At 33.1% G+C, this 12,780-nt stretch overlaps 2 protein-coding genes across 2 annotated transcripts; one reads left to right on the top strand and one right to left on the bottom strand.

Moving 5' to 3' along the window:
• Nucleotides 1–583: 583 nt before the first annotated feature.
• LOC142239725 (mitochondrial carrier homolog 2-like) lies at nt 584–1,991 on the top strand. Its single transcript, XM_075311508.1, has 5 exons — nt 584–749; nt 941–1,106; nt 1,278–1,566; nt 1,659–1,837; nt 1,901–1,991. Exons 1-5 carry the CDS (start codon nt 584–586, stop codon nt 1,977–1,979), a joined length of 879 nt encoding a protein of 292 aa, XP_075167623.1. The 3' UTR covers nt 1,980–1,991.
• Nucleotides 1,992–3,268: 1,277 nt separating this feature from the next.
• Nucleotides 3,269–4,283, bottom strand: LOC142239724 (mitochondrial carrier homolog 2-like). The gene is made up of 4 exons (XM_075311507.1): nt 4,261–4,283; nt 3,769–4,087; nt 3,504–3,682; nt 3,269–3,440 (listed from the first exon to the last, which is right to left on the bottom strand). Exons 1-4 carry the CDS (start codon nt 4,281–4,283, stop codon nt 3,362–3,364), a joined length of 600 nt encoding a protein of 199 aa, XP_075167622.1. The 3' UTR covers nt 3,269–3,361.
• Nucleotides 4,284–12,780: the final 8,497 nt, after the last annotated feature.

The raw sequence follows: 12,780 nt of genomic DNA, 5'->3' as shown, positions 1-12,780 counted from the left end.
TATATATATATATATATATATATATATATATATATATATATATATATATATATATATATATATATATATATATATATATATATATATATATATATATATATATATATATATATATATATATATATATATATATATATATATATATATATATATATATATATATATATATATATATATATATATATATATATATATATATTATATATATATATATATATATATAGCAAATTGATACCGGATGGCGTTCGCGTATATTTCTGCCAATGTTAGCAAAGACAGTAAAATTGTTTTTTAACTCTGTACCAAGTGTTTACTGAATAATGTACGCAAACAGACCTATTATCGTCGTCATATATACTTTTGGATTTTCATTTTAAAGTTCTTGTTGAAAAACCAAACATAGTTACCTTAAAAATCAACAACAAATGTTGCCTGGGTTACGCATTCTCTTTAGAGTCTAGTAACCATATAAATTCAACAATTGTTGCCAGTTATATTCTAACAATTGACTTATATAGTCGAGTTTGTGAAGAAATATCAAAATACGAAATATATTTTCAATTTCGCGAGTGAAAATAATAGAATGTGTTCTTGGATACGTTTTGGTATGTTATTTGGATATGCTGCTCTTCATCCATTGGAATATTTCACGGTTCTAGTTCAATTGGGACATGAGCCGATATCAGCAGTACCAGGACTGCCGGTATTGGGAGAACCAATTATGATACTGCCGAATATATTCCAATATAGTATGAGGCGGCGATTAAGTTTTAAGGCCGGTACTATGATCGGATTTCAGTTTGAAATTTTCGGGGTTACTTTATGAAAATAGATCGATTTAAAGCTGATAATCAACTCGAAACCCGAACATAGTACAGGCCTTTAGATTAAATTAAAATGAATTTTTATTAATTGTTTTTATATTTTAAAATATTTTCAGTTGGCCATATCCGAAACATTGATGGTATTTATGGCTGCTATCGGGGTTTCCTCCCAGAATTAGTGGCGGCGATTTTTCGCATGTTGGTGATTGAAATTGCGGACCGTTTGGGTCTAAAATCTTTTGAGGGAGACAATGATGAAATGCCCCTTAGTGATGAAGAAATGTAAGTATTCTATAATAAAATCAAAAATCAAATTGAAAAGAATTTTTCAAGCTTGAGAGATTGAAAAATTCTTCTCAATTTGATAAGCCAAAAAAAGATAGAATAACTTATCAAATTATCTAAAAAAATCACAAATTTCAATTTAAATTTTGTGTTGCTATTTATCCCAAGGTACATTAGATTCAAACAAAATTTAAAGTACGATGTTCTCGTTAGTGTATTGGGCATTATCGTTTCGCATCTATTCCGTGTTATCTCGGTGCGAATGATGGCCCAATTCATTGGTCGTGAATCTTTGTACAAATCCATATTGGGTTCAATAGCTGAAATTTACAAACATGAAGGAATTTCAGGATTCTTTTCAGGTATTTTACCCAAGATATTGTATGAAGTGTTTCTACTAAGCAAATATCTGATCAAGGATAAATTGATCAATAAATTCGCTGCTGGTATTACACAGGTACATAAATCACATTTCCGTTTATATTAATTTTGAAAATTTATATAGTATACGAGTATGTATATTTTTTAATTTTTGTTTTTTATTTGCAGTATGCATTTTCATGTGTTCTATATCCTTTGAATGTGGTATCCACATGTATAACTGTATCGGGATCCCGAATAATGGCTGGTCAACTTCCCATAATGCCTCAATATAGTGGATGGATGGATTGTTTCAGTGATTTACAAGCCCGCAAAGAACTCAACAGGGGAGGCTCATTGTTTTGGAGGTAAAGTATTAAGATAGCCAATCGATTTCGTTATAATTGACGGTATAATTATCTGTTTTCCAGATCTGCTGGAGATTTCTCAAAGCCCATGGCAAATAATGGTGGCTATGTTCCAATACGTACTTTAGCCAAATATCAATAAATGCCATCGAAGAAGTAGAAGGAAAACAAACAAATTTCAGTTGAATCTCCAATCACTGTACAATCCAACCACCAAATCTGTCTTCACTATATTCTGGCTTTGCTATATATACTTTGGATATTTTTTAATTTTCTGGAGTTTTTGTTAATGAATGCTATTAGACATGGTTATCGACTTTCATGGTCTAAACTACAAATTTGGAATCTAAACCAATCTTTAATTTTTATTACATAAATTACTTAATTTTTATTTATGTTTCTGTTATATGTACTTTTTGGTATATTAATAAAACTGTCCTCTGTTAATTTATTTGCAATGTGTTCTCTTACTAAAAGATAGGTAATTGTGATTTCAGTCTATGGGGGGTTGGCCAGAGTTAATTAAGAGAATATAATGTTGACGGGCAGCCATACCGTTGGGTTCAAATCATCTATCCGTTTTTTGCACAATCGAAAGGGAAAGGGTAAACATCCTGGATTGCTCAAGTAAACATCCTGGATTGCTTCAAGTAACTGCAGATCCCCCACCTTAGGTGAGATAGCAACGACCTGGTTTCTCAAGGAAGCCGTCCATCTTCGTCGCTGATTGGTGGTGATCTTCCCCCCAGTACAACGCTGCACTGGTAGGAGTCAATTGGCTTCCGAACCGCTGCCGTGTGTGCCGCCCTCAATGCCGTCCTTATTCCCCCATCACTGCCATCGCCGATCATATGTATCTTCTCTTTATCTTTCCCCCAGGTGCTACCAGCCAATGCCTTCTTACATGTGGGGAAACTCTTGCCACGAATGTGGATACTATATGTACTATATATAGACGAGCCGCCGTGGTGCAATGGAAAGCGCGCCGTACAAAAGGTGATGGGTTCAATTCCAGTTTCGAGCAAACACCCACAAGTTTATTAGCGGTATATTATCTCCTCTCAGTAAAGAATCCCTTTCGATTGTGCAAAAAACGGATAGATGATTTGAACCCAACGGTATGGCTGCCCGTCAACATTATATTCTCTTAATTAACTCTGGCCAACCCCCCATAGACTGAAATCACAATTACCAATCTTTTAATAAGATAACACATTGCAAATAAATTAACAGAGGATAGTTTTATTAATATACCAAAAAGTACATATAACAGAAACATAAATAAAAATTAAGTAATTTATGTAATAAAAATTAAGGATTGTTTTTTGTTTTAGATTCCAAATTTGTAGTTTAGACCATGAAAGTCGATAACCATGTCTAATGGCATTCATTAACAAAAACTCGAGAAAATTAAAAATATCCAAAGCCAGAATATAGTGAAGACAGATTTGGTGATTGGATTGTACAGTGATTGGAGATTCAACTGAAATTTGTTTTGTTTTCCTTCTACTTCTTCGATCGCATTTATTGATATTTGGCTAAAGTACGTATTGGAACATAGCCACCATTATTTGGCATGGGCTTTGAGAAATCTCCAGCAGATCTGGAAAACAGATTATTATACCGTCACTTATAACGAAATCGATTGGCTATCTTAATACTTTACCTCCAAAACAATGAGCCTCCCCTGTTGAGTTCTTTGCGGGCTTGTAAATCACTGAAACAATCCATCCATCCACTATATTGAGGCATTATGGGAAGTTGACCAGCCATTATTCGGGATCCCGATACAGTCATACATGTGGATACCACATTCAAAGGATATAGAACACATGAAAATGCATACTGCAAATAAAAAAAAAAAATTAAAAAATATACATATACTATATAAATTTTCAAAATTAATATAAACGGAAATGTGATTTATGTACCTGTGTAATACCAGCAGCGAATTTAATGATCAATTTATCCTTGATCAGATATTTGCTTAGTAGAAACACAGTGGGGCTGGTCAATACCAGGCAAGAAACTTCATACAATATCTTGGGTAAAATACCTGAAAAGAATCCTGAAATTCCTTCATGTTTGTAAATTTCAGCTATTGAACCCAATATGGATTTGTACAAAGATTCACGACCAATGAATTGGGCCATCATTCGCACCGAGATAACACGGAAGAGATGCGAAACGATAATGCCCAATACACTAACGAGAACATCGTACTTTAAATTTTGTTTGAATCTAATGTACCTTGGGATAAATAGCAACACAAAATTTAAATTGAAATTTGTGATTTTTATATATAATTTGATAATTTATTCTATCTTTTTTTGGGCTTATCAAATTGAGAAGAATTTTTTCAATCTCTCAAGCTTGAAAAATTCTTTTCAATTTGATTTTTTATTTTATTTTAGAATACTTACATTTCTTCATCACTAAGGGGCATTTCATCATTATCTCCCTCAATAGATTTTAGACCCAAACAGTCCGCAATTTCAATCACCAACATGCGAAAAATCGCCGCCACTAATTCTGGGAGGAAACCCCGATAGCAGCCATAAATACCATCAATGTTTCGGATATGGCCAACTGAAAATATTTTAAAATAGAAAAACAATTAATAAAAATTCATTTTAATTTAATCTAAAGGCCTGTACTATGTTCGGGTTTCGAGTTGATTATCTGCTTTAAATCGATCTATTTTCATAAAGTAACCCCGAAAATTTCAAACTGAAATCCGATCATAGTACCGGCCTTAAAACTTAATCGCCGCCTCATACTATATTGGAATATATTCGGCAGTATCATAATTGGTTCTCCCAATACCGACAGTCCTGGTACTGCTGATATCGGCTCATGTCCCAATTGAACTAGAACCGTGAAATATTCCAATGGATGAAGAGCAGCATATCCAAATAACATACCAAAACGTATCCAAGAACACATTCTATTATTTTCACTCGCGAAAATTGAAAATATATATTTCGTATTTTGATATTTCGTTTTTCTTCACAAACTCGACTATATAAGTCAATTGTTAGAATATAACTGGCAACAATTGTTGAATTTATATGGTTACTAGACTCTAAAGAGAATGCGTAACCCAGGCAACATTTGTTGTTGATTTTTAAGGTTACTATGTTTGGTTTTTCAACAAGAACTTTAAAATAAAAATCCAAAAGTATATATGATGACGATAATAGGTCTGTTTGCGCACACTATCTATTAAAAACTTGGTAGAGAGTTAAACAACGATTTTACTGTCTTTGCTAACATTGACAGAAATATACGCGAACGCCATCCGGTATCAATTTGCTATGAAACAATTTACAGCTTTTAAAACAATAAACATGGTAGTAAAAAAGTTATTATACCCTGAATCATCTCCTGAGTCAATCTAGCCCTTGGTGTCCGTCTGTCCATGTATTTGTTGTTCGCAGGATTCCGGTCGCAATTATTAACCGATTTTGATGAAATTTGGTATAGAGCGTTTTTTGTAGCCCAGGGAAGAACGCTTGGATTGGAATTTGGGAAAAATCGGATCAAATTTAGATATAGCTGCCATATATATGTATCGACCGATTTCGATAAAGATTGCGCTCATTTACTAACCGATCTGCGTCAAATTTGCCACAAAGTAATCTAATTTACCTCTCTTTATGTGTCCCAAATTTCAACGAAATCGGTTCAGATATAGCTCTCATATATATGTAACGCCCGATTTTCCCAAATTTGGTCATAAATCCCTTATTTATCGACCGATCTTACTCTGAGTTGGGTTACTCTAATCTTTTATAGTACTGACTCTATGTGCATAAAATCATGGAAATCGCTTCAGATTTAAATATAGCTCCCATACCTCATTCCAGAGTACGCTAAGTCGACTTAGCATGTTTTGATAGAGTTCGCTGTTTTTTATTCCGATTGATGTGAATTGCATCCTGTCAAAAATTTGAATTTATTGGACATTTCTATCAAAAGTTATGGTTATATTGTACTGTGACTAAAGTTTTAAAAAATGTCCAATCTAAAAATGTGAAAAAGCTTTGTTCGGTCTAAAGTGGTCTAAGTCATTTTTAGCCATGTTGTACTATCACTATTTTGAGTTCGTTCATACTACAAAAATATATAAAAAAATATGATTTTAAGACAAAAATGAGGGAATTTCTATCTTATACGGTTTTCTAGAACTTTCAAAAAAAAAAAAACTTTGAACTGGTTTCCTGTAAAGTTCACTTTTCAGACTTAGAGTACTTTGGAATGTAGGCATCGATATATGCATTGCCCGATTTTGCAAAATTTGGTCATAATAGCCTTATTTATTAACCGATCTTACTCAAATTTAGCACAATATAATTTTCTGCAATATCAACTAAACCTGCAAAATATCATCCAAATCGGTTCAGACTCCCATATGTATGTAGCGCCCGATTTTCAAAATTTTTCCCCCAATAACCTTATTTTTGACCATAGTGGCCTCATTTATTAACCGATCTTACTCAACTTCAGTACAATATAATCTCCGGTTCAGAGTTAGATATAGCTTCCATATATGCTTTGCGCGATTTTCCCAAATTTGGCCATAAAAATCTTATTTATTAACCAATGTTACTCAAATTTAAATTTTTAAAGTATTAGGCGATAGTATTTAGACTTACATATAGCTGTTACTTATACACCCTCAAAAAAAGCACTTCTGTAACATATACTCCCAAACACATTTTGCTTCAAGCATATACATTTTTGGGTATTGCCCAAACATTTATATATTTGATTTCTTCCAATATATAATATGTTTGAAAGCATATTGGCCTAAACAATATAATATGTTTGGGTAGTCTAAGTTCCAAACATTATGTATTTTTCCATCCAAATTCAATAATGTTGTCTTCCAAAAAACTATATGTTATTGTGTGAACATATAATATGTTTGGAAACATTTGGAACCCAAAAATATTATATGCTTAGAAGAATTTTCTCCCAAAGAAGATTGTGGTCGAAATTTTTTTCTGCCTAATTGTATATTCCCTCACATTTTTCTCACTTCCACGAGTTTTTTTTAGTTCTTAGCACCTTTTTCTGTAATACAAACATTGTAGAAGAAATTATTCAATTTTATAATTTTTTTAATTTTACCTTTTGCCGGACGGGGATTCGAACAGCGGACCACACAGTTTGTAAGCCAGCACACTATCCACTGGGCTACGTAGCTATTATGGTCATCAAGAGATAATTATCGTTATAAGTTATATTTATATAGCATAGCTTGCGGCGCCCACGAGTAGATGCAAACATAACATTGTTTAACGACGTGGAGCAGTGGTTGGTACTTCCGCCTTGCATGCCGAGGGTCCTGGGTTCGATCCCTGCTTCGACCGACACCAATTTATTTTTTATTTTTTTCTACATATATTCCAGATACGTTCGGAATATCCCGAAAAGGTGTTCAACAGTACATACTACTATATTAAATTTTTACTACGAAACTGTAAAGTGTGTCTTATAAAAAACTTAAAGTCAGAAAAGAACAGTGCTTGATATAAACGAAATGGGCTGAGTTCAAATCATATATTATTTTTTTATTGCAAAAATAAAAATTTTGTAACAAAAAAGGTTTTTGTATACAAGTTTGAAATTTTCCAAGAATTTCAAAAACTCTTACAAAAGAAGAACGTGAAGTCGTATATATATACTTTTTTTCTTGAAACATAGCATAATTTATACTGGAAGTTTTGTTTTAACGGACTTTTTATAGCATATGAAAAAAACTGAAAAAGCGAAAAATTAAAATTTGCTTCATAGAGTCAAATACACAAAATCCACATTTAAAAGAGAATTGTGTATTAAAAGTATCCTTACTTGAATTCTCCGTTTCATTGGCTCCACATAAAAAAAGTGAACCCACCGTGGAAGAAAATGCAGGTTTATTTTAGAAAATTTTAACTAAAATTGTTTTCTAATTGCAACATGTTACAAATAAATTTATAATTTTTGTTAAATTGAAGAAAATTTATTAAAAATAATTGATTTTTTCTGGTGTTTAAGAGAATTTCATATGTTGAAAGAAAAAATTGGATTTAAAAATTGTTAAAATGTCTTTAGCGCTATACGAAGTTCATGGCAGGTACAATTTTAGTAAATTGAGAGACTTATGAAATTTGCTTAAATTGAATAAGCAAATTTCTGCCATTTTAGGAAAATATGAACTATTTTATTTTTTTAAGTAAAATTGTGCACTATATTTGTATACAACTTTTTTTTCTTATTTTTAGTTCACGTCATTAAAGTTAGCAAAAAATTATTCAAATAACGAAAATTTACTCAAATTGTGTAAAATTTAACTAAAATCAACTAATCTTCATGAACTAAAATAAAGTTAAGTTGGCATTAGAGCCCCTTTTTTCTGGGTGTCGGAATCAATACCAAAATTGGTAAAGTAGAGACACAATCTTTGGAACCGGGCATTTTTATACCATTCATCACTACTGTGGTACAGGGTATAATAAGTTTGTGCATTTGTATGTAAATTAAATTCTGAGTCGATTTAGCGATGTCCGTCTGTCTGTCTGTTTGTCCGTCCGTCTGTCTGTATATGTAATTTGTGCAAAGTACAGCTCGCAGTTTAAGTCCGATCGGCCTCAAATTTGGCACAGAGTTTTACATTGGCCCAAAGACAATCGCTATTGATTTTGGAAAAATCGGTTCAGATTTAGATATAGCTGCCATATATATTTATCACCGATCTGGTCATAATTGACGTATTTATCAATGTATTTTCTCAAAATTTCGGCCAACCAAATATTTTAAGGCTTTCGTAAGATGTGCAAAATATCAGTCAAATCGGATCAGATTTAGATATAGCTCCCATATTTATCTTTCGCCCGATTTAGACTCATATTGCCTCAAAAGCAAGAGGTTTGCCATAATTTGTTTAAATTTTGCACAAGGAGTACGTATGAGTAGTATCGTTAAGCGTGCTAATTTAGGTTGAATAGCTCCCATATATATCTTTCGGCCGATTTACACCCATATGACCAGAGTAGGGGATATATGGTAGAATGTTTCATATTTTAGACCCATTTCAATGGGAGTTTCCTCCAATTGAAACGATAGTTTCCCCAGGATGGTCGAATTTTTAATAAACTTCCGACTTGTGGAAATATCGCCCGAATTGCCCAAATAATATATCACAACCCACAATTGACCACATATCTTGGCGAGATTTAACCAATATCCTTGTAAAATCTCCACTGCTGAGTAGCAAACATTGTAAATATTACTCAAATTGTCCTATATCTCGAATACATATGTATCGCCCGAGAAATCATAAATGCTCTGTTGTACAATTGCATTAAAATTGCTCTAGCTTTATATTTCCCATATTTATACCCTTCACCACTACTGTGGTACAGGGTATAATAAGTTTGTGCATTTGTATGTAACGCCAAGAAGGAGTAATCATAGACCAACCTTTTAGTATACGGATCGGCTTAGAATTAAATTCTGAGTCGATTTAGCGATGTCCGTCTGTCTGTCTGTCCGTCTGTCTGTCCGTCTGTCTGTCCGTCTGTCTGTCTGTCTGTCTGTCTGTCTGTTGATGTATTTTTGTGTGCAAAGTACAGCTCGCAGTTTTAGTCCGATTCTCCTAAAATTTGGTACAGGGTCCTGTTTCGGCTCAAAGACGATCCCTATTGATTTTGGAAAAAATCGGTTCAGATTTAGATATAGCTGCCATATATATTTGTCACCGATCTGGTCATAATTGGCGTGTATATCAACCGATCTTCCTCAAATTCCGTACATTCGAATATTTTATGAGTCTCGAAAAACTTGCAAAATATCAGCAAAATCGGTTCAGATTTAGATATAGCTCCCATATATAGCTTTCGCCCGATTTACACTCATATGACCACAGAGGCCAATTTTTAACTCCGATTTAGTTGAAATTTTGCACAGGGAGTAGAATTAGTATTGTAGCCATGCGTGCCAAATTTGGTTGAAATCGGTTCAGATTTAGATATATCTCCCATATATACCTTTCGCCCGATTTACACTCATATGACCACAGAGGCCAATTTTTAACTCCGATTTAGTTGAAATTTTGCACAGGGAGTAGAATTAGCATTGTTACTATGCGTGCCAAATTTGGTTGAAATCGGTTCAGATTTGGATATATCTCCCATATATAGCTTTCGCCCGATTTACACTCATATGACGACAGAGGCCAATTTTTAATTCCGATTTAGTTGAAATTTTGCACAGGGAGGAGAATAAGCATTGTTGCTATGCGTGCCAAATTTGGTTGAAATCGGTTCAGATTTAGATATAGCTCCCATATATATGTTTTTCTGATTTCGACAAAAATGGTCAAAATACCAACATTTTCCTTGTAAAATCGCCACTGCTTAGTCGAAAGGTTGTAAAAATGACTCTAATTTTCCTAAACTTCTAATACATATATATCGAGCGATAAATCATAAATAAACTTTTTTGAAGTTTCCTTAAAATTGCTTCAGATTTAAACGTTTCCCATATTTATACCCTTCACCACTACTGTGGTACAGGGTATAATAAGTTTGTGCATTTGTATGTAACGCCAAGAAGGAGTAATCATAGACCATCCTTTTAGTATACGGATCGGCTTAGAATTAAATTCTGAGTCGATTTAGCGATGTCCGTCTGTCTGTCTGTCCGTCTGTCTGTCCGTCTGTCTGTCCGTCTGTCTGTCTGTCTGTCTGTTGGTGTATTTTTGTGTGCAAAGTACAGCTCGCAGTTTTAGTCCGATTGTCCTAAAATTTGGTATAGGGTCCTGTTTCGGCTCAAAGACGATCCCTATTGATTTTGGAAAAAATCGGTTCAGATTTAGATATAGCTGCCATATATATTTTTCGCCGATCTGGTCAAAATTGGCGTGTATATCAACCGATCTTCCTCAAATTCCGTACATCTGAATATTTTATGGGTCTCGAAAAACTTGCAAAATACCAGCCAAATCGGTTCAGATTTAGATATAGCTCTCATATATAGCTTTCGCCCGATTTACACTCATTTGCCCAAAGAGGCCAATTTTTAACTCCGATTTGGTTGAAATTTTGCACAGGGAGTAGAATTAGCATTGTAACTATGCGTGCCAAATTTGGTTGAAATCGGTTCAGATTTGGATATATCTCCCATATATAGCTTTCGCCCGATTTACACTCATATGACCACAGAGGCCAATTTTTAACTCCGATTTAGTTGAAATTTTGCACAGGGAGTAGAATTAGCATTGTTACTATGCGTGCCAAATTTGGTTGAAATCGGTTCAGATTTGGATATATCTCCCATATATAGCTTTCGCCCGATTTACACTCATATGACGACAGAGGCCAATTTTTAACTCCGATTTAGTTGAAATTTTGCACAGAGAGTAGAATTAGCATTGTTGCTATGCGTGCCAAATTTGGTTGAAATCGGTTCAGATTGAGATATAGCTCCCATATATATGTTTTTCTGATTTCGACAAAAATGGTCAAAATACCAACAATTTCCTTGTAAAATGGCCACTGCTTAGTCGCAAAGTTGTAAAAATGACTCTAATTTTCCTAAACTTCTAATACATATATATCGAGCGATAAATCATAAATAAACTTTTGCAAAGTTTCCTTAAAATTGCTTCAGATTTAAATGTTTCCCATATTTTTTTACTAACATTGTGTTCCACCCTAGTGCATTAGCCGACTTAAATTTTGAGTCTATAGATTTTGTAGAAGTCTATCAAATTCTTCCAGATCGAGTGATATTTAAATGTATGTATTTGAGAGAAACCTTTATATATAGCCCCAAACACATTTGACGGATGTGATATGGTATCGAAAATTTAGATCTACAAAGTGGTGCAGGGTATAATATAGTCGGCCCCGCCCGACTTTAGACTTTCCTTACTGGTTTTTACTAACATTGTGTTTCATCCCAGGGTATTAGCCGATTTAATTTTTAATTCTAGCGATTTTGTAGAAGTACAAACAATTGTCTCCAAATCTTTTCAGATATAAATCAGATATGGTAACACAAATTTTGGTCTACATAATGGTGAAGGGCCGCGCCCGACTTTAGACTTTACTTACTTGTTTTTAGTGTATAGTGCCCTTTCGTTAGTTTTTATGAAGAAACATTTTATGTCCCAAGCATATATGTCCCAAACATGTTATGCTAGTTTATGACCTTGCACTTAAAAATATTGTGTTTAAAAATTTGAGTTCCAAACATATAATTTTTACACCCGTGTATAATTGTTACATCCGTGTATATATTTCCCAAGTTTCACAAATTTGGATTTATTAACCAAACAAATTGAGCGATTTCGACTTTTTTTTTAATAATGGACTCAATATTACTGGAATACTAGATTCAGAAACAACTATAGCTCCTAATATCAGACATTTATGTTCAGATTGTGATAAAACTCCCATAAACATGTACCCCTTAATTTTCTTAAATATGGAAATACGATTTATCCCCTAACCCTATTTCAATGATACCCAACAAATGCTTATGTTTGCTAATTCAGTAGGGGTGGTTTAAGGTATTATATAGTCGGCACCGTCCGACTTTCTACTTTACTTACTTGTTTTTTTTTTTATTATTTTGTTTTGGGATCTCATTACCAGTAAAACTCCAAGGTATAACTTTATTTTTTGTCTCTATTGAATTTAATGTAATTTTCGTACAAATTTTATTTTTTTAAATATATTCGTTTTGTTTCTATTCACTTGTATAATTGGAATATAATATTTAATAATGAAATACGTTTTATACTTAGAATTATTCAATAGATATACCATACAAAGTTGTGTATTTTATATAATATATATTTTTTCGCTTTAATTATTGCAATATGCAAAACATCTTTGATGTATATGGCGGTGGCATAAGAAATAAAATGTATAACAAAACATATATGG

The sequence above is a fragment of the Haematobia irritans genome, chromosome 5 (assembly GCF_050003625.1).
Source record: "Haematobia irritans isolate KBUSLIRL chromosome 5, ASM5000362v1, whole genome shotgun sequence".
NCBI classification, from domain to species: domain Eukaryota; kingdom Metazoa; phylum Arthropoda; class Insecta; order Diptera; family Muscidae; genus Haematobia; species Haematobia irritans.
This window is presented reverse-complemented; position numbering and strand designations above follow the sequence as displayed.

Bases quoted from the DNA above. Each gene is read 5' to 3' on its own strand.
- LOC142239725 (XM_075311508.1), top strand. From the start codon at position 584: ATGTGTTCTTGGATACGTTTTGGTATGTTATTTGGATATGCTGCTCTT. The intron at 1,107-1,277 runs GTAAGTATTCTA...ATTTATCCCAAG, and splicing joins CCCCTTAGTGATGAAGAAAT to GTACATTAGATTCAAACAAA. The intron at 1,567-1,658 runs GTACATAAATCA...TTTTATTTGCAG, and splicing joins TCGCTGCTGGTATTACACAG to TATGCATTTTCATGTGTTCT.
- LOC142239724 (XM_075311507.1), bottom strand. From the start codon at position 4,283: ATGCCCCTTAGTGATGAAGAAAT. The intron at 3,683-3,768 runs GTACATAAATCA...TTTTATTTGCAG, and splicing joins TCGCTGCTGGTATTACACAG to TATGCATTTTCATGTGTTCT. The intron at 3,441-3,503 runs GTAAAGTATTAA...TCTGTTTTCCAG, and splicing joins GGAGGCTCATTGTTTTGGAG to ATCTGCTGGAGATTTCTCAA.